Raw genomic sequence first — 27,701 nt, forward strand, 5'->3', positions numbered from 1 at the left:
CATCTGGCTAGGAATTTTTCCATCGTGTAGGAGTCCTTTTGTCCGGAAGTCAAAGATGGGCAGTCCATTTCCTCTTCATCAGTTGACATAGCAGACTAGTCTACGTGAGGTGAATTTGTTTTAATGTGCACTGCTGGTGGCTCAGCCTGTGGCCCCAGTTTCTTGGGCATCTGAAGCAGAAGAATCAAAAGACCCATGAGTTGAGCACCAGCCTGGGTAAAATAGACCTAAACCAGACCTAGTGGCATAGTCCTATAATCCCAGCATGTGGCAGGTAGGGCTAAGAATCTGAATATGAGGCTAACCTGGGCTAAATAGCAAGTTCCAGGCTAGTTTGGGCAATGGGGTCTTGTCTGGGAGAAGGGGAAAAGTCAGATGTAGGCTCTTTTTTAAAAAAAAAAATATTTATTTTTGGTGGTATATGCCTTTAATCACAGCACTTAGGAGGGAGAGGCAGGGTGATCTCTGAGTTCAAGTCCAGACTGGTCTACAGAGTTTGTTTCAGGACAGCCAGGACTACACAGAGAAACCCTGTCTCGGTAAAAAGAAAAAAAAAATTTACTTTGTAATCGTGTACATGTGTATGAGTGTGAGGGTTTCTGTGTATGATTGTGCGTGTAGGTGCCCATAGAGGCCTGTAGGGGGTATCAGATTCCCCTGGAACTGGATGGTTGTGCAAGTTTTTTAAATGGGTGCTGGAAACTGAATTTGTGTCCCCTGCAAGAGCAGCAAGTGCTCATAACTGCTGAGTCATGTCTTCAGCCCCTAGATGTAGGTTCTTAAACAAACCAGCAAACAACAACAAAACACTCGTTTGGAGTTCACCCTGTGCAGTTGTTAGCAACAGACTAGACCTGTTAGTGATACATTCCAAATTTCTAGCCTTTATTCTGTGATCTGGGTTACACTCTGCTGGGCACTCTAAAACAGCTCATTAGAGAGCTGGGATGAAATGTCACAAACATTGCACAGAGGCCACCTGCTTCATCAGGGAAGCTAGTGGCCATCTGGTAGCTGCAGAGACGCATCAATGAGGAGGAGAGATGAGAGAGTCCTCCATGATCAAGCTTCATTTTTTCCCTTTGTATCCAAAACTATGAGGAATCAGTGAGGTCCTGCAGAAGCATAAATCTTCAAAAATCTGCAGCATGACTTACTGTTTAATATAATTCCACTCTGTGTGTGTGTGTGTGTGTGTGTGTGTTTTGTGAGAAAGGATTTATAAATCTTAGTAATCTCCACCCCAGCCTAGGAAGCTTGGAAGATTTGAGCACTAAATGCAGGAGCAATCAAATTATCTTCTAGGAGATCGATAAAGGAGAAGAGAAGCCCTTTGATCTCTGTAGCAATCATTCTCTTTGTCTTCTAATGGATGCAGCGGAGCATGGTAATGTAATAAAAACAGTCCTTTGTTCGGCTGGGTTCGGCATTTCCCCTGTTTAATGGCATATCCATGTGAGATATTTGGAAACTGCAAAATGCATGATGGCATCGATCTAATATGTGTATCAAATTGGAAAACATTGCAAAGGCAGTATGGCAGGTTCTACGAAGGACATGTTTTACTTGTGTGCTCTGTTTTAACGGCTTATGAGTTCACCTGTCAGTTATTTTCATTTTAAATGACTATTTGCTTTCAGGTGTACAGGCTTATTTGGTTAGAAGAAAAAAAGGTGTGATCTTGCAGTGAGATGTTTGTTCAGGATCTTGGCGATGTCTGATATTATAATGAAAGTGACGGTCGAAAGCAGGGGCGGAGCTCAGAAGTAAGCAACATTGTCCGTTATGTTTTCTTCTATTACACCCAGGGTGACTTCTGGCTTTTCTCCAGGTTTTCCTTTAAAATCAATACACTTATTAGGTCTGCTTTCTGCTATCATAAAGGGATTCCTTCTACCTGGGGTAGGCCCAGGGGAAGGTGGCTGTATATAAGTGTCTCAGCTGGAGCAGAAGGTCCACTAGGCTTCCATGACTTTTTTTTTCCCTGATAATTTAATAAATTCCCTATCAGTGGGTTTTTTTAAATTGAGTTTAAATTTGCATAACACAAAAAGCAATCTTTTTAGGGCTGGGGAGTTGGCTTGCAGGTGCTTGTTCTATGCCCCGGAACCTAAATAAAAAGCTGGGTCAGGAGATGACTTGCTTACGATCGGCACATAGGAGGCAGAGACAGAGACCTGGAGCAAGCTGGCTGGTTTGATCAACCACAGCAATGAGCTCCGGGTTCAGTGAGAGTTTTGTCTCAATGTACAAGGTGAGAGCCATCAAATAAGTCACCTGACATCAAACTCAGGCCTGCACACACTCGCACACACTCGCACACACCACACACATGCACATCAGCCTCCTCCATACATAAAAATACAATAACTCATTTTATTTATTTGAGACAGATCTGTGGATCAGACTGTGTAGATCAGACTGGCCTCAAACTCAGAGATCTGCCTGCTCTGCCTCCCGAGTCAGGGATTAAAGGTGTGCACCACCATGCCTGGCTTAAATCATTTTAGAGTAAATGATTCAGAAGCTAGATGTGGTGGTACATGCCTGTAATTCCAGTACTTGGGAAGTTTGAGCAGAAGGAGTCTGAATTTGGCTGCTCGTACTACATAGGGGGACCCTGTCTTAAAAACCCGAGAGATTTGGTGTGCTTACAGGGGTGTGCAGCTGCGTCCTCCCTTATTCCAAAACATTTTCCTCAAAATGAAACCCTGTAGCAACTGACTAGTTACTGTCCATTGTTCTCTCTCTCACCCTGGGAGCTACCATCTATTTTCTGTTCCGATTGATCCCCTCCCTCCCTCCTTCTTCCCTCCTTCCTCCCTTTAATCAGAGCCTTGTGCATTTTCAGCAAGTGTTCTTCCCCGGAGCCACATCCTACCTCTCCAGTGGTTTTTTGTTTGTTTGTTTGTTTTGTTTTGTTTTTCGAGACAGGGTTTCTCTGTGTAGCTTTGCGCCTTTCCTGGAACTCACTTGGTAGCCCAGGCTGGCCTCGAACTCACAGAGATCCGCCTGGCTCTGCCTCCCGAGTGCTGGGATTAAAGTCGAGCGCTACCAATGCCTGGCGGTTTTTTTGTTTTTTTAAATACATTTAAAACACTGTTTCGTGATTGCCTTTAATGCCAGCAGCAGTGGTTCCAGCCTTCTGCTTGAGCTCCCAGGTAACATCTAGGACTCTATCCCCATGACTATTTGTGACTAATTTTGGAGCTAATTTGAACTCTGCTTCCAGATAATTGCTTAGCTCTTATACCCACTTTGGCCACGGCAGTACAATAGATAAGCAGTCTGGATTTATTATCCCTTGAAGATGTGTCTTTTTTTTGTAACCCTTCTTTCCTCTGGGCGGGTGATGGAAAGGTAACATTCCTTTTGCAAAGCTGTAAGCAATCCTGCTTGTCCTCACTTTAGTTTTAGTAGGGAAATCCCATCCACAGCTATCTAGTGTTTTAGAAGGAAAAGAAGTCATCCGTGGTCAACGGGTCCAGAGCCCTGGTTTGTTCTCAGTACTGCTTTTTTTTTTTAAATTATTTAAAAAAGCTGCATATTTATTTCACTTTCTGACTCTATGCTTGTGCCTTCAACACCTTCACAACAATTTTCTGCTCCTCAGTAAAGAAAGCCCCTTGATCCTGTCGTGGACACACTTGGCACACAGGGACCCACCGTAGACCCTGCTGACATGCTTCTTGGTCTTAGACAACCTCATAAGGACTTTCGGTCTCACAGCACGAACCCCTCGAAGCCTGCCTGGGCACACACCACATGCCGATTTAGGTGCTTTTCCAACCTTCTTGGTATAAAGGTAAACAATCCTGTTGCCAGGGGTTCGAGACAGCCTAGTTTTGTTAGAGGCTGTGTTGTAGGAAAGCCTACGATGGTATGTCAAATGCTGGACCATTCTGAGTGCCTCTAAGCACCGTCCCTGGAAGAGCTTTTTTTTTTTTTTTTTTAATTTGAGATAAGATTTGTCTGTGTAGCTCAGTCTGGCCTTGAACTTGAAATCTTCCACTCTCAGCCTCCCAAATGCTGGGATTATAAGTATATACCACCCACGCCTAAATTAGAGCCAAGTTTTTTTCTTTATTTTTTATTGTTGTTGTTGAGATGGGGTCTTATGTAGCCCAGGCTGGCCTCAAGCTTGCTAAGTAGCTATGGTGGTTTGAATAAGAATGGCCCCATAGGCTCAAGATTTGAATCCTTGGTCACCAGGGAGTGGCACTATTAGAAAGGATTAGGAGGTGTGGCCTTATCGGAAGAAGTGTATCACTGAGGGTGTGCTTTGAGGTTTCAAAAGCCCATGCCAAGCCCAGAGTCTCTCTTAGTCTTTGGATCAGGATGTAGCTCTCAGCCACTTCTCCAGCAACATGTCTACCTGTATCGACATGCTTCCCACCATGACTTGATAATGGACTAAACCTCTGAAACTGAGAGCCAGCCTTTAATTAAGGGCTTTCTTTTTTAAGAGTTGGCTTGGTCATAGTGTCTCTTCACAGCAATAGAGCATCAGCTAAGACAGTCCCTCTTGATCCTCCCACGTCTACATCTGCTGGAACTGCAGGAATGTGCCACCACACTGGACCCAGTACCCGTTTTGAGCTTGCACTGCCTTACAGCCCTGCAGGAAGGCAGAAGCTGAGGAAGTCTGCATCCAGAGCAGCTTGCCCATGGGACTTGGTACTGCCAAGGTTTCTGGGCAGGGAAAGCGTCTGTGAAACTTACAGAGAAAAAGAAGCTTTAAAAAGATTTCTACTCTCTTTGGCAGAACTGCCGCTACCTCATAAGCTCTGGAGTTGTAGGCTTGTGCCACCATGCTCACTGGGAAGAGAAGCCAGCATTATAGAGTGGGATAGGAAGATCTAAATCTTAGCTCAACCACTTACTGTGTGACATCCTACAAGGACCCAGGCTGAAATCTGCCATTGTGAGGCTCTGCTACCTGGCTCATAAAATGGGTGTACAAGCACAATCCCTAAAGTGTGTGTGTGAGATTTAATGAGATGATTCTGTTTATTGTCTAGTATGGTGTTTGACATTTATGACACTAAGTAGGCATTAATAGATAAATGTCTTAAGATGCAGGGAGGGTTGGAAGAATTGGCTCAGTGGGTAAAGCGTTTGCTACTCAAATATGAGGACCCAAGCACCCATGTAAGAAAAGCCAGGTTTGGTGGCATATATCTGTAACCCCAGTGCGGGGAGGCAGAGACAACAAGATTGTAGCAGCTTGCTGGCCAGCTAATGAAGATGAACCAGTGATCTCCAGGTTTAGTGAGAGATCCTTTTTTCCAAAAAATAAGGTGGGAGGAATAGGGGAAGACATCTGGCATGGACCTCTGGCCTCCATACATGCATACATGGGCATACACACATACCACATAAATCTTTTTGTTTGTTTTTTGAGACAGGGTTTAACTATGTAACAGCTCTGACTGTCCTGGAACTCTCTTTGTAGACCAGGGTGGCCTCGAACTCAGAGATCCACCTTCCTCTGCCTCCTGGGTGCTGGGATTAAAGATGTGTGCCACCATGCTGGGTGGTGGTGGTGGTGGTGGTGGTGGTGGTGCACGCCTTTAATCTTAGCACTAGGGAGGGCTGGGCTACAGAGTGAGTTTCAGGATAGGCTCCAAAGCTACACAGAGAAACCCTGTCTTGGAAAAACAAACAAACAAAAAGATGTGTGTCACCAATGCCTGGCCTTTTTCTTTCTTTCTTCCTTCCTTTCTTTCTTCCTTCCTTCCTTCCTTCCTTCCTTTCTTTCTTTCTTTTTTTTTTAATATAGGGATTCTGGGGGTTGGGGATTTAGCTCAGTGGTACAGCACTTGCCTAGCGAGCACAAGGCCCTGGGTTCCGTCCTCAGCCCTGAAATTTATATCTATAGATTCTGAGATCAGACTCTGGTCCTCATGCTTGAAAGGCAAATACTTTGGCCAACCAAGCTATCCCCCCGGCCTTCTTGTTTTTGAGACAGGGTATCAGGATGTAGCCCTAGGCTAACCTCAAACACACACTTCTACCTCAGCCTCCCGAGTGCTGGGATTCCAGGCTTTCACCATTATGCTCACATTGCAGAATGTAGGCACTGTCTGTCCTTCACTCTGGGCCCAGGTGATTAGTGGCAACTCATCAAAAACAATATAAAAAAAGTAGTCGGGGCCAGGAAACCTGTGAGTAAATGATGCTTTCCTCAGGGAACCAATAGAAACCACAGAACACAAACCATGTTGGTAGGATTAATGACCTTTAATTTCTTATATTAACTAACGTCTTACAGTAAGTGTCGGGGGTCAACAGGGGATGGTCAGAGAGAGGAGGGTGTCTGTTCAGGTCCTTGAACTACTGGAGCACGTGCGAGAATGGGAGCTCAGTGGAAGCATCATGTCCTTATCAGCACAGCTGGAGATGACGTGGGTGGGGACAGAGCACAGTTCTGTAGCTCTGGTGGAGGTGAGCAGAGAGAGACAGGGCAAATCCTGCCTCAGCTTTGGCACACGAGGCAGACAGGACACGTGGACGCCGCAGTTGGGTGCACGAGGAGCTGACTTTCCAGCCTGCCTCCTTGGATGGGGGAGGAGTGTGCACACCCCGCTGAACTCTGAATGTTTCTGCCTCTCCTGGGGGAGTGACACCCACTGCAGCCATGCGACACTGTTGGGGAAAGGCTCTGAGAGAAGAGATTATTTATTTTTTTTAAATATTTGCTGGTGGTGTTGATTGACCAGAAGTGTTTATTTTTTTTCACTTTTGGGCAGTAGCATTGTGTCTGGTGATAAAATATCCTATACGTAGCACTCTTAAAAAGCAAGGCCTCTTGAGAACCTAGATAATGGGAAGGGGACTAGATTCTAGGGCAGGGGTATGAGAAAGCTAATTCTATACCACTATACAGAAACCAACACAGAGGAGACCTTGGTCTTTCCATTCAGAGACGTACTCACTTCCTGTATTTACGCTACTAAGTCTAAGGTTGGCTTAACCACAGCGTAGGATAACTATCACTGTGCTTCTAAAGTTAAAGTGAAAAGCTACATCATTTAAGGTAGTTTTTTTTTTTCCCTTCTAATTAAGTGGATTTGGACAAGCTGAAAGCCTAAAATCTAGAGATCTTTTTTATTTTTTAGGAACATCCTTAAAATGAATCACTGCCATTATTATCTTTTTCTTTTTTTTAAGCTACAGATTTGAAAGGGCATAATGGGCAGGGATAAGTCATTACACAAATCACAGAATGGTCAACATGCATCTAACCTTACCCACCCAGCAGAGACTGTTAAAGGGAGGGAGCTCTGTTTGGGGGGAAATACTACACTAGCCTGTCTTCCCTCCTCTTGGGTGGGAGAAAAGGAAATATGGACTTGAGAGGAGAGGAAGAAATGTGCCCGTGAGAGAAACACCTATCCTTTGTGACTGAGCTCTGTCAGAGTGGAATGGGGTAATGGTGTCTGGACCACTGGTTTGTCCTCGGCAGTGACTTTATGTTTTTAGGCATCTACAGGAAGGTTCTATACTGGGTACTGGCGGGGTACAGTGGATAAACATAGGCGGTAACTGCAGCTCACAGCGAGTGATGACCAGAATTAGCACCTTCCTCTGCACCTGAGTCACCTGTCACTATGAAGCCCGCGCTGTGGGGGAGAAAGCTGTGTTCTTGGAGAACTCCTCTTACTGCTCCAGGAATGCCATTTGCCCCGTCCGTGGGTGCCTTTCCTACTGGAGACAGTAAGGATGCAGTGTTAAATATGACATTGCAGCCTTAAAGACATTCTATAGCGGTGATAGGCGGTGTGGTTCGGAAGTAAGCGGCGGAGTAAGTCAAGTGCATTCCCTCTTAGGCATTAACTTTTTTTTTTTTAAGCAATGGGATTACATTTTTTGGCTCGAAATGGTGCTTTCTTCTATATTTGACTTCTCGGTTTTCTTCGTAGATATTACCGTTTCCTCCAATGTTTCTTCAAAATTTTCCGATATCTTGGATGTCTTCTTAGAGGCGTCCTTAGAAGCCCCTTCTTCCTCCTCTTCCTCCTCCTTTTTAAGTGACAGCCCAGTGGATGAGGCTTTGGGGGTTGCAGAACTAAGGATTCTGGGAGGGAGCAGGTAACTGGGATTGGGAAGTGGATTCAGGCCTGAAATGCTCAACGCGCTGGTGCTGAACCTCGTCTCTTCGCCTTCCAGCAGCTTCCTGTAAGTTCAACAGAGAGAAGCTCTCAGGAGTCAGGCTAGGAACTTGTTTAAAGAACTTAACCCTCCATTCCTTTTTCATTTTAGAGACTCCAAAGAACACTGCAGTTTCTCCGTGAGCCTGAGGCCAGGAATACTGCATGGAGCTTGAGATTAGTATGCACATGTATGGATTCTCTCTCTCTCTGCCCCCTCCAATATCAATGTTGTTTAAAGTATCGTCAAAGGAAACCTATCCCATTCACAAGCTGTTTTCCTGCAGGAAAATAAAACCGTCCCTCGGCTACATTAGACACCCATTTTTGGCAATTAGAGTCCACAAAGCTCTGGAGAGAAGTAATTTCCCTAATTAACACCTTAACTGTAAAGGGGAAAGGAAGTGAGAAGTCCACAGAGGAGCAGGAAACTAACTGCCTAGTCTAGCCCACACTTGAGATCTGTGCCCTTTCCATGTGTGAAGGAAGGTCTGAAGGGAATAAAAGAATCATCACTTAGACACAACTTCAGGCACCAGTCTCCACTCAGCCTAGACTAGACAGTACAGATCAGATGGCTCTCTTATCTTGTTTTTCATAACTCTAGTAGGGTTTTGCTGTTGCTTCTTTATCTGTTCTTTTGTTTTTGGAGATAGGATCCCATATAGCCCTGGTTGGCCTTGGTATGTAGGGGAGGCTGGCCTTTAACTCCTTATTGTCTTACTTCACCTGGGATTACAGGTGTGTACCACCACGTCTGGCGTTTAACTCTAATAGTTTTTAATTATTCTTTTTCTAAAAATCAACTCAAGATACTATTGAATACTGTGGGGGCGGGCCTTATCTTGAAGTAGGTGCTATACATAGTGGAAAGGAGAAAAAAATGTGTTGGCTTCAGTAGCACATATACTAAAATTGGAATGATATAGAGAATGCTACCATGGCCCTGGCACAAAGATACCATACAAATTCATGAAGTGTTCCATATAAAAAAATGTCCACACTGCTGGGTGGTGGTTGTGCATGCCTTTAATCCCAGCATTTAGAAGGCAGGGACAGGTGGATCTCTGTGAGTTCGAGGCCAGTCTGGTCTACAGAGCGAGTTCCTGGACAGAGAACACAGAGAAACCCTGTCTTGAAAAACAAAACAAAGAAACAAAAAAGTCCACACTGATCTGAGGTTGAATCTGAGGGTTACCATTTCTTCATGATTTGGAGTAAGTTATAGTATATCAAAAAACTGTACCTGTAGTTACCTTTTATAATAAAAAGGTAAATGTTCACTTCAGTTATGACTTGAACAGGTATCTAAGAGAAAACCTCAGCTTGGATCATTTTCAACTTGGATCACTTTCTGTTTAATAGACTTTTTTTGTTTGTTTGTTTTGGTTTTGGTTTGTGTTCTCGAGACAGAGTTTCTCTGTGTAGCTCTGGCTGTCCTAGAACTTGCTCTGTAAGCCAGGCTGGCCTCAAACTCACAGAGATCCACTTGCCTCTGCCTGTAGAATGCTGGGATTAAAGGCATGCACCACCACCGCCTGGCTATATTTTTATTTTTTAAAGATTCATTTTTATTACTTTTAATTGTGTGTAGTGGTGAGTGTGTTTAAGCAAGTGCAAATGTCTGGGGGAGGCCAGAGGCATTGGATTCCCCTGGAGCAAGTTATAGGCAGTTGTGAGCCACCTGATGTGGGTGCTGAGAATCAAACCCAGGTCCTCTGTAAGAGCAGTTTGTGCTCTTAACCACTGGGCCATCTTTCGAGCCCCAACCCCGATTTTCATTGTTTTGTTTTTGAAGACAGAGTTTCTTTGTGTAACAGCGTTGGCTGTCCTAGAACTCACTCTGCAGACCAGACTGGTCCCAAACTCACAGAAATCAGTCTGCCTCTGCCTCCCTCGTGCTGGGATTAAAGGTGTGCACCACCATGACAGATTCTAACTCCTGTTTTAAACTTAGAGTCTGACAGACCTTCATTTTGACCTCTAGAAGCCTGTGTTACCTTTTAAGAGCTCAGCAGAGATATGTAGAATACTCTGGGACTAGCAAGGTGAAGCGAGGATATATTCAAGTGGAGGGACTGAAGGGTCTGCTTATCTGGACTGGATAGTGATGCTCTCTCCACGCTCCCTCCCTGGCCAGAAACAGACCACAGGGAACCATAGTAACACTGCCCCTGATGAGCATGTGCTCTGCAGGGTGAACGTGCCCCTTTGTGTACCTGTAAGCCGCTATCTCAATGTCAAGGGCCATCTTGACATTGAGCAAGTCCTGGTATTCCCGAAGGTGGCGAGCCATCTCACTCTTGGTGTTCCTTAGGTCATTCTCCAGCTGCCCAATGCTGTCCTGGAAAGTACATATCCCAAGTATTTAGACCAAAGTAGCAAACATTCATTGACATTTCCACAAGGCAGGATCGCAACCCTGACTACACATTGAAATCTTGTAAGGAACTGATAGAATACCTGCACAGCAATCTGTGTCCAGCCTAGGTTTTGTTTCACTTGCTCTGGGGTAGGGACTCAGCATTTGCATTTTCCCCTTTAAAGACCCTTGGGAAATTTAAATGCATACTGAAGGTTGGGAACTTCTACCAAGGGACACATAGTTTCACGGATCCTTCCTCGACTGTGTATGTATATGTACGTATGTTTATATGTCTGTGAATGTATAGGTACCCACAGAGGTAAGAGAGATTCTGGAGCTATAGTTACAAGCAGTTGTGAGCCACCTGATGTAGGTGCTAGGAACTGAAGTCCTCCAAATGAGCAGCAGCACACACTCTTCAACCTCTGGGCCATCTCTTCGGCCACATTTATATAATAAAAATGTAATGTTGGATAGATGGCTGCATATTCCGCAAAGCACCAGCTTTTAAAAAAATGACAATTTTGAATTTTTGCACATTGATTGATTGATTGATTGTTGACTTGTTTATGTGTGTGGGCATGTACATGTCACCAGGGATATGTGGAACCCGAGGACAACTTGTGGGAGTTGGTTCTGTCTTCCTGCCAGGTAGGTCTTAGGGATAAATTTAGAGTCTAGGTATCAACTCAGGCTGTCAGGCTTGGTGCTAAGTGCCTTTACCTGCTGAGCTGTCTTTCAAACATCCTTCAAGATGATAATTTATATAAAACCATTTTAAAGTGGCAAATATCACTTATTATTAGGACATGAAACTAATACAGTCTTTCTCAGCAATCAAGGTTGTAAAAATGATGTTATTTTTCTATGATTTCATGTCTGTTATCTTTTAGATATATTTGGGGTGTTTATTTCTACCCCAATGGTTCCAAAGAGCAGTGTTTGTCTTGATGTTGTAGTTTATTGCTCTTCTTTGTCTTGAAAAGTGTTCTGATGGGTGCTAGGCACCCTTGACAGTGCCTGGCTCTAGTGGTCTCCCATCTTTATCCTTCCTCAGATTTGAAACCCAAATGAGGAATCGTTTCTTTTGAGAACCATGTTAAGGGTGGTTAGGCTGAGCATCAGTGGGGCCAACTTCCCAACGTTTGATTCAGAGGCAGATGTTTGCCTCATCAGCAGGTTAATTCGATCATTTATTAAAAACTGCTTTTATTTCCCAGTTGTTTTTGGAACAAGAGGCTGCTGGGGAGCCGAGTTCTAGATAGGTGTGGGTTCCTTGCATGTTATACCTCTCACATGGCAACTTTACGGATCAGAGTGGACAAAAAGTGGAACCCAGCTCCTTCCAGAACGAGCCGACTGAAGTGCTGGCTGCTGGTGGCTCACCAAGCCTCAGTCTCTTTGTTTGTACACTCCTCCCCGCACTGGACGTCTGGCGCCCTCCACAAGGCCTCCAAAGATGGCCTCCAACGGGAAATGTGAGCAGAATGCTGCAGTCTGCCCCCTCCCCCAACCAGGCAGCGGCTGCAGGCTTAGCTTGGAGAACAGGGGAGAGGAGGCACTCCCTGCTCCAGCTGGGATCTCAGCATCTGGCCCAGGGGTGGAAGGAGGCAGCTGGGAAGAAGACAAAGCCTGGTCATACTAGCATCTGCAGTGAAGAAGAGGAAAAACCGTGTGCCCATGTCCTTACTTTGGGGTGGAGAGGGGAGACCTCAGCCAGGCAAGGCGGAGTGCGGGCCATACAGAACTAGTGCTGTGCACAATCAGTTACACGGGGAGGAGGTTTTAATGTGTGGTCGCCCACAGGAACCCACGTCCTTATTCTCACCCCCGTCTTGGCTTTACCCTTGCCTTCCATCACCCTCTACCATCGTATTTTATGAGAAAATGGGGTTTAAGTCAATACACCCCACAGTCAGTCTGAGACTAATCAACAAACGATAAAACACTTTCACTGAAAATGCACATTCCTAGCAGGGTGTGGTGGGGTATGCCTACCGAGAAGACTTTAAATTCAATCCCAGTTTAGGCTACATAGGGAAACCCCATCTTACAAAATGGAATAAAAAGCATGTTCCTGGCCCTGCCTAAGAAATACAAAATCCATTTCTTCAGAACTGGTCAGAGAATCTCTCTTTTAAAAAGCTGCTCTGTGGTCTGGGTGTGCCGTGGAGTTTAGATCACTGATTTAAACCTATCCCTATTAAGAAGCTATTGTGGTGGCCAAGGTGACAGCATGGGGGGGGGGAGACCAGATGGAACAGCTTTGAAAAAATGAGATTTCCCCTCCCGCCTTGAATCCTAATTTCAGAAATGGATCTTTCAAGCTATAGATTTATACGTAGCCACTGCTGCCTCCGGTCTCCCGAGGGCCAGATCCAGCCTGCTATTTAATTAGGCTGGGCTCCAATCTCATATTGGAGAAGAGGGTAGCCTTGGCATACCTCCCTGGAGGGCATTAACCGGCAGTGATCTTGACTGCCCACCAAGGTCTTTCAAGGAAAGCTTTGGTTTTCTAAGACACTCCACAGCACAGGTCTGAAATTCAGTTCCCTCTGAGATGGCCTCGGCCCGAGATTCTAGCCGTAGTGCCCCATCTATGTGGAGGCCGGAAAGTCCTCTGTCAGAACTGAAAGGAATGCCTTGTTCCTCTAGGCGAAGCATGGCTGCCTCTGGCCTGCACGGCAGCAGCCCTGTTCTGTGTGTTCACTGTCACCCTGAGTCACTCTTTGTCCTTTTGAAAGTATATCAAGCGTTCTGTCTTCAAATAGGCTATCAGCTCTCTGGGGCCGGGAAAAGGACATTAATCGGCGTTTTCTCTTGTCTTTGAGAGGGCTGAAAGCGTGCATAGGGAAAATGTGCTCACTAGGAGCCTCTGCAGCAGAGGGAAAGAACACCACCCACTGCTACTGCAGTGAAAGGGGAGGCTGGGTAACGGGCAGGAAGACAAAGGTTTCACAGTGAGGAGGCTTTCCACCTGGGCCAGGAAAACAAGCAGGGGTGGCAGGCCCAAGTGTCTGCAGGCCACGCCGTGAGCCCCACCCCAGCATTGGCTCCCAAGGGGCAGGAAATAGCTTTCTGTTGTCTGGCTAACGCTGATGGGAACAGCATTCAGAGCCTGCAGGTTCTCTTACCTTTTGTTTCCTCGACCATGTCTGGAGACCCTACTGTTTTCTAACACAGGAAGCCTGTATTTAGAGCTAAGAAGCCAGACAACATCATCACCACCTCTTAGAACCAGCAAAAAGAGGGCAGAGCAAAGCCCAAGTCAGCCGGCAGTTTGGGGGTAAGTTACCCTTTGTGTAGACTACCTAATTCAACATTTGAGGCTTCTGGAAGAGAAGAAATCTTAAGTGTGATTGATTCAGATCATCCAGGGCCTTGGACATGCTGAAAAGCTCAACTTACAGATTTTGTAGCAAAAAAATAATATTTATTTGAATAATAATGTAATATCAGACTAACCAAACATATTTCAAACAGACCTTTTCCCTTTATGACAGGGTGTTATTCACAAATGACAGTAAATACCTGCATATCAATAAATTCTTTAGCTTCTGACTAACATGGTACTTTTGAAATATGCCATTTCCTGGTTCTATTTTTAGTAATGTCGCCCCAACACATTAATTTATCAAATGTAAAATTCAATCCAGCTAAAATAATTTAAAATTTCTGAATTATAGACATTCTATTCAAAAGAGCTTTTATTGTTCCTTGTACTTAAACCATGTAATTTGTATTTCTTCTATATTTTCATTCGTCTGTCTTCTTCCTCTGTTCCCTTTGTAGTCACAAGCCCCAAATGTCCAATGTGGTGAAACTGAGGACACAGTGGCCTTTGTTGGGAAGGAAGAGCCAATCGTTACCTTCGTAGAGCTTATAGAGGAGGGACAGATGGAAAAAAAAAAGTCGCCTATAACAAAGAAACCATCTCTGTAATTTGCCACATGCACTTAAGCTGAAGAAATATTAAGGTAATGGGACCTTTCAAGTGAGACCACACAGCTGTGGAGCAGATTAAATGGTTTTTGTTAAGTGCTAAGCCATCCATGGAGGCGAAAATTGATGCTGTCGACAAGATGAACTTTGACTTTAGGAAGCCAAGACGGATTGTATTATAGAACTATATATATAAATAAATAAATTGAAGCAGTTAATTGCCTCGAGGCCCAGAGATTCCTAACTGGGACAGTTTGGAAACAATGAAGCAGGAGACGTTTCTGAGGCGGGAGGAACTCGAGATCAGCACCACGGACAGCGCCCAGGCAGTCTCAAGGCGGAACTGTCAGAACTGTCAATAGATGGACCAGGAAACCGCGCGCGTGCGTGTGTATGTGCGCGTCGCGGGTTGGGAGGCGCGGGAAGGGTGGGGCAAGGCAGTTGTCACGAGCTAAATTATGCCAGCTTTCATTCCTTTTTAGAGCAAAACTCAAGAAAACGAGCCCAGTTCCCAAACGTAAAGCACACCATACCCTATAAATATCAACTCTAAGGCTCAGAAAAGTCCTTTCAAAGCCAACCAAACAACCAGATACTTAAGGACCGGACCACACGGAGGCTGTCACCTGCCCCTCTGGGCTCGTCAGAGGGGTTGGGACTGTTCTGCTAGTGTGTTTATACTCTTGATGACAGGAAGGCACGCACGGTTAGATGCTTTGGACTTCCAAAAAAATTAAAGACTTCTTTGTTAGAAGAGTTCAGTCGGGAGACTAGGGTGGGGATTGTAGTTCGGTTTACAGCATGCGCCTAGCATCTGCATGAAGACTTGCGTTCGGTCCCTAAAACTTCCCCATCACCCAAAATAGAGTGCGGAGACATTAAGGGGTTGGAAGAGCTTCCAGGGCACATACAGTTCACGTTTTTTGGCTGCATGCGTGGGACCGTGATTTTTTTTGTTGTTGTATGTTTGTTTGCTAACACCTCCAGCCAACACTCCTCTCTCCTCCCTTCCCCTCTCCTGGTTTCCTTAGGTTCCCATTTTACAGGGAGAGCAGCTATGCGCGGAAAAGGACAGGGCAATCTTTCCTACGCAGCGTCCCAGCCCTTACCTGGTAGCCGGCCACCTCAGCGCTGTGCCGCTCCTCCAGTTCCAAGATCTGCCTCTCCAGGGACTCATTGGCCCCGCGCAGGCCCTCGATCTCAATGGTACGTGCCTGGAGCTGGCGCCGGTACTCGTGGATCTCCTCTCGGCTGGCTCGGATGGCTTCGGTGCTGCGCGCCGCCTGCTCGTTCAGGTTAGCGAACTTGGACTTGTACCACTCCTCGGCCGACTGCAGGTTCTTGGCGGCCAGAGACTCATACTGGGCGCGGATCTCCCTCAGCGCCGAACTCAGGTCTGGCTTAGCCACGGCCACGTCCACCTCGGCGGCAGCCTGCGAAGACGCCTGCAGCGTGGCCAGGAGCTCGGCCACCTCCTCGTCGTGCACCTGGCGCACGAAGGCCAGCTCGTCGAGCAGCGACTCCACCTTCTTCTCCAGGTCCAGGCGGGCCAGAGTGGCGCCGTCCACGTCGCGCTGCTGCGCCTTCAGGGCGCGCTCGGCGCCTTCGCGCCCGCGGCTCTCCTCCTCGCAGCGCGCCCGCAGCCGCTGCACCTCCTCGGCCAGCCCGTCCCGCTCCAGCAGGGCCTGCGCGCGCGCCGAGCTCGCCTCCTCCAGCTGCGCGCGCAGGTCGCGCAGCTCGCGCTGGAAGAGCTCGCCGACGCGCGACGGCTCGGCGTGGCGCTGGCGCAGCGCCGCCAGCTCGGCCTCGAGGGCGCGGTTCTGCGTCTCCAGCTGGTGCACCTTCTCGATGAACACGGCGAAGCGGTCGTTGAGGCCCTGCAGCTGCTCCTTCTCGTTAGTGCGGATGATCTTGTACTCGTTGGTGCGCGCCGCCGCCTGGCTCAGGTCTAGCCCGTCGGACGCCGGCAGCCGGCGGTAGGCCAGGCCCAGGCCGAGAGACGAGGCCGAGGAGCAGGCGGCCGTGGAGGCCACATTGCTGCGGGACAGCGACTGCGAGCGGAAGCTGCCCGAGCCTCCCGGCCCGGAGAGGCGCGTGGACAGGCGCGAGCCGTCCCCGAACACCTTGCGGTAGGAGGAGGAGGAGCACAGGTAGTGCTCTGATCCGAAGCTCATGGTGCCGGGGTCGGGGCCGGGCGCACGGCTGCGGCGGGACCTAGCGAGGACGCGAAGGTGCGGCAAGGCTGGGCGCGGCGGGGCGGTGTGCGGGGCTTTTAAGGCGCGGGGCTGGGGCGACGCGCTAAGGGCGGAGCTTCATCTCCCGATCTGGCGGGGAGAGGAAGGGGGGCCTGTGGGGGCGGGGAAGCGCAGTGCCACCGCAGCTGCGCGCCACCGACTTGGGCCGTCCGCGTGCGAGCCCCTCCTTGTCCGCAGCGCCGGTGCCCCAAGAATCTGCCTTGGGAAAGACCGGAGGGGAGGGGGTGCCCAAACAACCCGGACTTGCCAGTCAGAGAGCACTCAGCACTCTGGTGGCTTCATAGCGTGTCCTTCCCTTTGCCTTTATCCCTCATGGAGAGTAGGTGATCTGAAAGGTGCCCTCTACTCTCATCTGCACCCCCAGAATTCTCAAGGGTGAGGCCCTGTTGTTGTTTGTAGTGCTCCCCCCCCACCTCCCGGGAGAGCGGGCATCCCTTTCTTTATCTCCCGTCTTAGGGGTCTCCTGCTTCTCAGCAGGAAAGTGGGTCCACTTCAGAGAGCATCCTCAGCTCCGCAGCCCCAGGAGATGGTAGGATTCGCAGAAAGCTTGAGACGCCGGGGTCATCGGTGAAGATCATGAGCCCGAGTTTCTGAGGGTGCGAAGGGTTACAGAGAGGGAAGGGGCCAGGCCTGGACAAGGACAAAGCTCTGAGAGTTAGCAGGGTTCATCTCTAGGGCTCTAACGATGGCGTATGCCAAGACCGCAGACTGGTAGAAAGGAGGGTACAGGCTTTGGTTTAAACAAAAAGCAAACAAAACACATTAGATTTTAAAATGTTCCAAAAATGGGTTTTTAGCCATGAGGTTTTATCTAAAATGAAGCTGGATTGATTTTGACTTTTTAATGCCTGCACCCTGCCACTCTTTTGAAAATAGCTGGGGTGACTACAGTGGGTGGGAGTGAGGTGCCCTTTGTTTAAGTGACCTGTTTCCCACAGTCCCCGCCACTGTCCAGAGTCACATTTCTTAACCCATTATTTCTTCTCTCTGGCCCTGTATGCATTTGAGATTCTAAATTCTGAATTAGACAGGAGAGCCATTTTCTGTGGGGATCAATCTTTGAACCAAAGATTCAATTCCGAGAATGAGGTAGAAGAGACTGCTGGCCGAAACGCCCCCCCCCCCTCACCACACAGAAAGGACAAAAGAGTCTGAAAGACAAGGATAGATTGTCTGAGTTTACCGTGCAGTCACTCAGGGAAACGTGAAGCTTTTTGCTTTGCAGTTCAGAATTCCAAACTTTTGTGGTTTTTTTTTGAGACAGCTTTCTCATCCTGCTCCTCCAGTAGCTCAAGTTGGTCTGGTGCTCACTCTCCAGTCTAAGCTGGCCTTAAACTCCCAACAATCCTCCTGCCTCTTCGCGGCCCACCACAACTGGCTCTTTCTGCCTTTTTTGATCTTTGCATTCTAGACAAGTTTTGCTTCACTTTGTGGGAGGGATGCGTGTTACTTGTTACTTTAGGACTCTAAAGGTAAGAGAAAAAGAATTTGATGAGACTTTAGAACACATCCCCTGGCTTTAGGCCACAGCTGATCTGTCTCCTTATCATTCACCTAAAGGCCTGAGCTAAAAACAATCGGGGGTCTTTCAGGCTCCAAAAGACTCTGGGAAGTGGATGCTGGAAGAGTGCCAGCCCTGGGGAAGAATGGCAGCCTGTCAGTCACTGTATCGGCACTGTGTAATGTTCCTTCCTCTGGCCATTTTTTCAAGATGGCTGTCATTCCTGTTTTATGGATAAGACGCCGAGGCTCAGGATCAGCCCGTTTGCTCAGTGTCACCCATGAGCAAAGGCATGCATTCTTTCCTCAGTACGTAATTCCTCTTAGTGCGACCAAACTCTTGTCACTTTTGCAGGTGGGATAGGGCTCAGTGGGCTTCAGAGAATTTTGGCCAGTAACAAATGATCAGGTTTATAATTCGAAGAAGGCTGGACTCACGAGGTAATGGGTTTGAATTGTGACTCTTTCATTTACTGTGTGAGAGTAATAGCACCTACCTCTCCTGAGGGGTGGAAGGTTGATTCGATGCACATGGTGGTGCTTTTTAATCTGCTTCTGGATAAGGAGTTCCTTGTCATCAGCATTTTTTAAAATATGTATGAGTATGCATGTGCACCACTTATCTTCCTGGTACCCTAGAGGCCAGAAGAGGGTGTCAGATCCCCTGGAACTGGAGTTCAAGACAGTTGTGAGCCACCAGGTGGGTGCTGGAATTGAACCTGGGTCCTCTGGAAGAGCAGCCAGTGCCCTTAATTGCTGAGGCATCTCTACAGCATCATCACCATTTTTTTTTTCCCTGGTGGGATACTGCTTCACATCCACAACAGATGGCATGAGCAGGATTTGAAGACTGTAGGAAACCATCACATTTTGCACAGGCTTCTAGAATGCTCTCTGGAAGAGGATACAGGCAGCCCTAATCATGGTGCCGGCCTGGCTTGCATGACTGCAGAGTGGAAACACAGTTAGAGCTTCTCTAACTGTGTTTCCACTCTGCAGTCATGCAACCAGCCGCACATGATTAGCTGCTGTATCTTCAGAGCATTCTAGACTGTGCAAATGTGATGTTTTCCATCCACTCATTCATGCTTCTTGACACTACTAGAATTGTCTCATGTTCTGGGTGGAATTCCACTCTTCCTTTCCTTTCCATCCTTCAATCAAAGCAGGACCCCAAACACAGATGTACATAGGACAGGAGAAAAGTGAAGCAAAAGACTTAAAACCCGGCAAACGGGCAGTGCGCTTGAGAAGTTAAGGGTGAGCTCCGTTTTGCACTTTATCAACAGCTTGCTTAAACTTGCCTCCCTTTCTGGCATCCCACTCTAGCTCAGAGGTCTGGCTTTAACGATGTCAACACAGGACTCTCCTCCGGGGAGTTGTCTTGGCTGTGCCTCCATCCATACCTCCTTCCAGCTGGCCACATTTCCTGAGGGAGTACCCTGGCTGTGCCAGGGCTGTGTCTTCCTCTTCCTGTCAGCACTCAGGCCCATGGAGTTGTGGGTCAGCCATCCCCACTTATCCTCACGCCACATCCTCCAGTCTCTGCCACTTTTGGCAGGCTGACTGTTCGCCTTGGCTTCGATTCTCAGACGACTCCTGTTCTTCCCCATGAGCTCTGTTTTTCACATAGTAGGTTTTCCAGAGTCAGGTAGACCTTTGGCAAAGATGTTTTGCTGAGAGATCTACATTTGTGTCATGGTTCTTCCTAGCCATGTGACCTTGAACATATTACTGCTTTTTGCTAAACTTTAGCTTATTCATCTGTAAAACTGTCCATGTGAGTCATCTCCAAATTTGGCTGATCTTCAGAATTACCTAAAAACTTAATATCAGATCCTTGGGCTTCACCCAAGAACCATTTTCAGTGGGTCTTCACTTACCTCTCCAGAGGTTGCTGTGTGGTATAGTTGAGATTATATGTACCAAGTGGCTATCTCAAGGCCTGCTGTGTGACCGTTCAGTAAACACTGAGATGAGATCAGAAGTATCAACTCCATTCATTCAGCAGATAGTCACTGAGTGTTTACTGTGTGCCAGGCACTGGAGCAGGCATGTAGGGGTGGGGTGGGGTTGGGTTGGGGAGGATGTAACCATGGCCTCACCTGTGATGAGTTGTAACTCTACATTTCTGTTTTCCAATGGCCTTTTGGTATCTAGTGCCTCATGAATGTTGCTGGTCACTGTTTATCTAGAGTGAGCTTTCGTAGGGTGCTGTAGAACATCCCTGGATTCTCAGCTGTTCTGGAGGCAGAGGCAGAGGAGTCACTGGGGTTTAGAGTCAGAGCTAGCCTGAGTGACACAGTGAGAACCTTTAAAAAATGCAAATAAGCAAAGCATGGTGGTGTATGCCTGTGATCCCAACACATAGGGGACTTAGGCTGGAGGATTCTGAGTTCAGTGAGCCTGAGTTATGTGGCAGGTTCAAGGTCAGCCTGGACTATGTATCAAAACCTTGTCTCAAACAAACAAACAAACAAATAAATGAATAATCTCACTCCGGGGTCACCCTTCCCACTTTTTGATCTTGACTTAGGCTATCTTGGTCCCTCGGTTTATGTGATTCTCTTTTCCTGGAATTTCTTCCCATGCTCTTCCTATCAATGATTGTAATACTTTTTTCCTGTTATTGTTTTATTTTGAGATAGCAACTCTCTGTGTAGTCCTGGCTGTCTTGGAACTCACTCTGTAGACCAGGCTGGTTTTGAACTCAGAGAGATCTGCCTGCCTGTTGAAAGGATAAACTGTGCAATGGGTCGGTGGACACAGCGGGAAAAGTTACAAGCCACAGCTATGATTACCAGAGTTAGAAAGAGCTTTATTAGAAAGAAACCAGGCCTGGAGAGACAGAAAGATGGCGGAGCAGAGAGGAAACAGAAAAGAGAAGGGGAGTGCGGGGAGAGAGCTTGGGGGTCCGTGTGTGGCCTTTTAAGGCAGTACACAGTCGCCCGCGCCCCACTGATGATGTAAGACCCGAAGAGTGAGAGCAGGATCCTAACACCTGTGCCTTCCAAGTACTAGGATAAAGGCATGTGCCACTATGCCCAGCTGAAATACATTTTTTTTAAATGTAGGATTTTATTTACAAAGCTTTTCATTCTTCTTGTGCAGAAAGTTTAAAAAAAGTTATAATCTTAGTGTAAGTGGTAGCCATGGATGGTTGACTCACCAATCAAGCTATCCGTAGTACAGGAGTAGATGAAACTATTTTTTAATTAGTTTTATTTTATTATTATTGTTGTTCTTATTGTTAGTCTTAGGGTTTCAATTGCTGTGAAGAAATACCACAACCACAGCAACCCTTGTTTTTTAAAAAAGTTTAATTGTGGTGGCTTGCTTACAGTTAAGAGGCTTGTCCATTATAATCATGGCGGGATGGTGATGGAAGCGTGGTGGTGTACAGGCCGACATGGTGCTGGAGAGGTAGCTGAGAGTTCTACATCTTGACTCACAGGCAACAGGAAGTAGTCTGTCTCATTGGGCATGGCTTGAGCATATATGAGACCTCAAAGCCCGCCTCCACAGTGACAATTCCTCCAGCAAGACCACACCTACTTTAACAAGGTCACACCTCCTAATAGTGCCACTCCCTTTGGAGGGTCATTTTCTTTCAAACCACCACATTCCACTCCCTGGCCCCGAAAGGCTTGTAGCCATATCATATTGCAAAAATGCATTCAGTCCAACTTCAATTTCTTAATCTATTTATCTCCTTGAACACAGAACTTAGCTCCATTCCACTTCCTGGTGCTCCTTTTTTTCCTTAAATTTTATGTTTTGTAATTTACCCTGCTCAGCTTGCTCCTTTTCATTATAAATCTTCATTAGAGTTACCACTAATAACCACATGACAGAGTCTATGCTAGGCTGTTTTGAGATTTCCTCTGCCAACACAGTTAATCCAAAACTCTTCACTTTAGCCTCAGGCAGACTCTTTGGACAAGGGCAAAAAGCAGCCACATTCTTCTCCCAAAATATCACAAAACATTCTTTAGGTAACATGCTAAAATTCTTCTCTGAAACCTCTTGAGCCAGTCCCCTGCAGTTCAACTCATTCTCAGCACCATTGTCTTCCATGCTTCTACTGGTATGGCCCATTAAGCAGTTCTTAAAGCATTCCACTGCTTTCCTAACTCAAAGTATCCAAGTCCATATTACTCCAGACAAAAACATGGTCTGCCCTATCACAGCGATTCTCTAGTCCCTGGTACCACCTTCTGCCTTAGGTAGGGTTTCAATTGCTATGAAGAGTCACCATGACCACAACAACTCTTATAAAGGAAAATATTTAATTGTGGTGGCTTGCTTAAAGTTTAGAGGTTTAGTCCATTGTAATCATGGCAGGAAGCAAGGCAGCATGAAGGTAGATATGGTGCTCAAGAAGGAGCTGAGAGTTCTTACATCTTGGCTCACAGGCAACAGTAAGTGATCAGTCTCCCTGGGCATGGCTTGAGCATATATGGGACTTCAAAGCCCACCTCCACAGTGGCACACTTTGTCCAATAAGACCACACCTACTCCAACAAGGCCACACCTCCTAGTAGTGCCATTCCCTTTGGGAGCCATTTTCTTTCAAACCATCACATTATTATTATTATTTAGTTTTTCAAGACAGTGTTTCTCTGTGTAGCCTTGGCTCTCCTGGATCTTGCTCTGTAGACTAGGCTGGCCTTGAACTCAAAGAGATCCACCTGCCTCTGCCTTCCGAGTGCTGGGATTAAAATCATGTGCCACCACTTCCCAGCTAAAAATAAACTTTTGAGACAGGGTCTTTTATAGTCCAAGCTGGCTTCAAACATGTTGTATAGTGTTCAGAAGGACCCTGAGCTTCTGATCCTCCTGATTCTTTGCAAGTGCTGGAGTTATGGGTGTGCACCACCATCACCAGATCATGCGGTGCTGGGGAAATCAGGGCCTCACACATGCTAAGGAAACGTTCTAACTCACTACACTCCCTTTTCTGACCCTGAGTGCTGGGACTAAAGGTATACACCACCATGCTCGGCCACACCCAGCTTTTAATATGGGTTTCAGGGATTGAAATTGGGTTTTCAGACTTGTGAGTCTAGTCCCTTTGCCTACTAGGCCATGTCCATGGCCTTTCCTATAGCACTTTAATACACATATGTCATACTTTGTTCTTATTCGTCCAGCTCTCGGCATCCTAAGATTCAAATGCTACTTCTCCAATGAAGCCTTCCTTGGTATCTACAATGTAAAATGCTCTGTCTCACCTACGAAGTCTCCTCTTCCCCTTCCTCTTCCATCTGTACAGCCTTCGCAGCACTCACATGACTCATGTTTACTTATCATCTTCTGTTGTGATTATTCTAATATGAACCAAGGGTTCTGTGGTGCTTTGAAAGAAGATGGCTCCCATAGGCCAATGGGGAGTGGCACCAGTAGGAGGTGTGGCCTTGTTGGAGGAAGTGTGTCAAACAGGGGGAGGCTTTGAGGTTTCATATGCTCGAGCTATGCCCAGTGTGGCACACAGTCTCCTTCTGCTGCCTGCAGATCCAGATGTAGAACTCTCAGCTCCTTCTCCAGCACCATGTCTGCCTGCACATTGCCATGTCCCACCATGATGTCAGTGGACTAAACCTCTGAAACAGGAAACCAGCTCCAATTAAATGTTCTCCTTTATAAGATTTGCTGGGGTCATGGTGTTTCTTCACATCAATAGAAACCCTAACTAAGGCTGGGCAGTGGCGCACGCCTTTAATCCCAGCATTCGCGAGGCAGAGGCAGGTGGATCTCTGTGAGTTGGAAGCCAGCCTGGTCTACAGAGTGAGTTCTAGAACAGGCTCCAAAGCTACAGAGAAACCCTGTCTTGAAAAACAAAAACAAAACAAAAACAAAAACAAAAAAAGAAAGAAAGAAAAGAAAAAGAAAAAAAAAGAAACCCTAACTAAGACAGGCTCCTTATACCCACTCCATGTCTCTATCCCCCTCTCGCTATTAAAGGCTGTGTAATGGGAAAAAAAAGTACAAGTGCTTGTGAAAGTCTTTGGCCTGACACCAAGAATGAGATCCAGAAAGAAAAAAGTCAATAAATTTGACTTCATCAAAATTAAAAGCCTTTTGCTTTCTATAAAAGACTCTGTTAGAAAAATGAAAAGACAAGCCATAGACTGGGAGAAAATATTTACAAGTCACAGGAAGGGATTTGTATCTAGGATATATAAAGAACTCTCTAAATATAGCAGTAAGAAAACATGTTCCGGGCTGGAGAGATGGCTCAGAGGTTAAGAGCACTGCTTGCTCTTCCAAAGGTCCTGAGTTCAATTCCCAGCAACCACATGGCGGCTCACAACCATCTGTAAGGAGATCTGGCTCCCTCTTCTGGTGTGCAGGAATACATGCAAGCGGAACAAACAAACAAATAAAACATGTCCCAAATACAAAGTAGGAAAAGGTCCTGAACAGATATTGCTACCAAAGGGAACATTCAAGTGGTAAATGGGTACATGGAAAAAGGTTCACCATCACTAGCTCTTAGGGAAATGCAAGTAAAATAAAAATGATGTAACATTTGTTCCATACCTACCACAGTGGCTAAAATGCAGAATCTTCAGAATAGGTGGAAATCCAAAATGGTCCAGCTACTCCAGAGATGCCTTGGTGTTTAGCCTAGAAAATGAACCTGTGTTCACATAAAAAAAAAAAATGTGTCGATAAATGTAGTGGGGGGGATTCTTTCTTTCTTTCTTTCTTTCTTTCTTTCTTTCTTTCTTTCTTTCTTTCTTTCTTTCTTTCTTTCTCTCTCTCTCTCTCTCCCTCCCTCCCTCCCTCCCTCCCTCCCTCTCCCTCCCTCCCCCTCCTCTCTCTCTCTCTTTCTTTCTTTCTTTCTTTCTTTCTTTCTTTCTTTCTTTCTTTCTTTCTTTCTTTCTTTCTTTCTTAGTTTTTGTTTGTTTGTTTGTTTGTTTTTCGAGACAGGGTTTCTCTGTGTAGCTTTGGTGCCTGTGCTGGATCTCACTCTGTAGATCAGGCTGGCCCTGAACTCACAGAGATCCACCTGGCTGTGCCTCCCAAGTGCTGGGATGTGTCACCACGGCCTGGCAGGGGGAGTTTTCGTTGGGACTTCAATCAGCTTTGTTCCGCCAGCCGCTTCCCAAGTAACTACTCAGAGACATATTATTAATTATAAATTCTTGGCCGATACATCAGGCTTAATACCACCTAGCTCTTACAACTTAAATTAACCCATTTCTATTCATCTATGTGCTGCCCCAAGGCTTGTGACTTTTACCTCTCCTGCATGTCCTGCTTCCTTTCTGTCTTTCTGGCGACTCCTCTGACTCTGCCGTCTTCTTCCCAGCATTATCTCTGCTTAAAAGTCCTGCTTAGCTATTGGCCAATTAGCTTTTTATTAACAATGAGAGCAACACATTTTCACAGTGTACAGAAGGATTACCCCGCACATAGATGTTCATGACAGCTTTGTTTATAGTAGATTAACACAGCAAACAGCCTGTGATGTAAGTGTTCACATGTGACTGGATGGACAAGTTTCAGTACAGCCATACAGTAGAATGTATTCGGGATTGAAAAGAATGAATGACTGCTACACACAACCCGGGGGAGTCAGGCACATGCCTGTGACTCCATCACTCAGGACATGGAAAGAGCTTGAGTTCAAGGCCAGCCTGGGCTACAAGACAAGTTCCAGGTTTGTGTGGGCTGCTTATTAAAAGACCCTATTTCAGAAACAATCAAACAAAAACTTGAGTGAACTACAGGGCATTTTGTTGAGTAAAAAAAAAAATCTCAAAATATTATATATTTTGATTATATATGTTGTAGGATATTTGTGCTGAAGATGTATTTGCTATGGTTGGTATAATAAAAAGCTGAATGGCCAATAGCTAGGCAGGAGGTATAGGCGAGTTTCTAGAGAGAGAGAGGAAGTAGGAGATGAATCTAGGTGTGCAAGAGACACCAAGAGACATTGAAGAAGCAGGATGGGTGGTATGTGACAGAAGGTAAATTCATAGAAATGAGTTAATTTAAGTTTAAGAACTAGTTAGGAACAAACCTAAGCTAAGGCCAAGCTTTCCTAATTAATAATAAGTTTCTGCATCATTTTTTGGGAACTGGCTATCAGGACAGAGAAAGACTCATTACATAAATATAGGGAAATGTTCTTATGAGGTACATAATAGAGCATTTAGGGTTTTAGTTATGAAGTTCATGTCACTTTCAAATGTTGGGCAAATAGTACACACACACACACACACACACACACACGCGCGCGCGCGCACACATGAAAGAGGTAAAGCAGAAGCAACATAAAGTTAATGGTTGGTGAATTTAGTGCAGGGTGCACATAGGTTTATTGTGTTAAAACTAACTTGCAACTTTTCTCAGGCCTTAATTTTTTTCAAAATAAGTTCAGAAAATTATTAATAGATATGCAAGTGAATAAAGTAGAAAAAGGAAAATATCCTCTAAATCTGGGATTGATCCAGCAGCCTTCAGTGTCTGGGCTAATGTAAAGTGCTCCCCCCACTCCTGTCTGCCTCCCCACAGGAAAACCTGCTCATTCTGGAGAAAGGTCAAGCTCATACTCCTGTGACTGGGCTTAAAGAGATGCTTTCAGTTCTGGATGCTGTGTGGTTATCTAGCATGGTTACTGAACCTTGGCATTATTTTCCTTGGAGTAGTTTAATTTAAAAAATAAATATAGTCATGTGATATGTATTACTTACTATGCTGTACACACACACACACACACACACACACACAGCTAGAGGGATGTCTTGTTAGTGAGAACAAGACAACCCTCTAGCTGCATGAGTCTTTGGATAACTCATTTGATGGACTAGTTTATCAGTATTGTTGTTGCAGTTTGGCTCACACACTTGTGTTTATACAGTTGTGTTGTTTGATGTGTAGCCTTTCCACATATATAATTGTTACATGCTTTTTCATAGGGTGTTTGAGATTTCTTGTTAACCATTGTTTTTTGAGATTACAGAAAAATAATTCTGTGTATGGATATCTTGCCTGCATTCTTACCTAGTGCCCATGGAGGCCAAAAGAGGCATCGGATCCCCTGGACAATTGTGAGCTTCCATGTGGTTGCTGGGAATTGAGCTTGGGTCCCCTGGAAGAGCAGCCAGTGCTCTTAACCAGTGAGTCATCTCTCCAGCCCCAGCCATTATTATCTAAAAGTAAAATTGAAGCAAAAGCTTCTGTGTTTATACTTCAGCAGTGCCCTAATTATGGTTTCTGTTGTGATAAAACACCATGACCAAAAGTAACTGGGGAGGAAAGGGTTTCCTCTGTTTACCCCTCCAGGTAACATTCATCACGGAGGGAAGTCAGGGCCAGAGCCTAGAGGCAGGAGCGGATGTAGAGGCCATGGAGGTGCTGCTTACTGGCTTGGTCCCCATGGCTTGCTCAGCCTGCTTTCTTAGCAGGACCCCTCCCTAGGGGTGGCACCATCCACAGTGAGCTGGGCCCTCCCACATCAATCATCAACCA

At 46.1% G+C, this 27,701-nt stretch overlaps 2 protein-coding genes, 1 non-coding gene and 1 pseudogene across 6 annotated transcripts in view; 2 read left to right on the forward strand and 2 right to left on the reverse strand.

The window, feature by feature from the left end:
- Positions 1–3,548: 3,548 nt before the first annotated feature.
- Positions 3,549–3,915, reverse strand: LOC114696741 (annotated as a pseudogene).
- Positions 3,916–6,224: 2,309 nt separating this feature from the next.
- Positions 6,225–16,718, reverse strand: Ina (internexin neuronal intermediate filament protein alpha). Its single transcript, XM_028874680.2, has 3 exons — positions 15,570–16,718; positions 10,373–10,497; positions 6,225–8,179 (listed from the first exon to the last, which is right to left on the reverse strand). Exons 1-3 carry the CDS (start codon positions 16,632–16,634, stop codon positions 7,864–7,866), a joined length of 1,506 nt encoding a protein of 501 aa, XP_028730513.1. The 5' UTR covers positions 16,635–16,718; the 3' UTR covers positions 6,225–7,863.
- On the forward strand, positions 9,039–9,145 carry LOC114696760. Its single transcript, XR_003735058.1, has one exon. It is a non-coding gene; the product is annotated as a U6 spliceosomal RNA (small nuclear RNA).
- Nt5c2 (5'-nucleotidase, cytosolic II) overlaps positions 16,215–27,701 on the forward strand; it is a 132,774-nt gene continuing 121,287 nt past the window's right edge. For all 4 annotated transcript variants that reach the window (XM_037206322.1, XM_037206310.1, XM_037206312.1 and 1 more), the window contains exon 1: positions 16,215–16,691. Coding sequence is in view for 1 of the 4 variants with exons in the window: in XM_028874677.2 (XP_028730510.1) it covers positions 16,633–16,691 (59 nt within the window). In the remaining 3 variants the exon portion in view is untranslated. The remainder of the gene's footprint in view (positions 16,692–27,701) is intronic.

Source organism: Peromyscus leucopus, chromosome 1 (genome assembly GCF_004664715.2).
Source record: "Peromyscus leucopus breed LL Stock chromosome 1, UCI_PerLeu_2.1, whole genome shotgun sequence".
Lineage (NCBI taxonomy): Eukaryota > Metazoa > Chordata > Mammalia > Rodentia > Cricetidae > Peromyscus > Peromyscus leucopus.

Bases quoted from the DNA above. Each gene is read 5' to 3' on its own strand.
- Ina (XM_028874680.2), bottom strand. From the start codon at position 16,634: ATGAGCTTCGGATCAGAGCACTACCTGTGCTCCTCCTCCTCCTACCGC. The intron at 10,498-15,569 runs GTAAGGGCTGGG...TGTACTTTCCAG, and splicing joins CTGAGGTGGCCGGCTACCAG to GACAGCATTGGGCAGCTGGA. The intron at 8,180-10,372 runs GTACACAAAGGG...TTGAACTTACAG, and splicing joins ATTGAGATAGCGGCTTACAG to GAAGCTGCTGGAAGGCGAAG.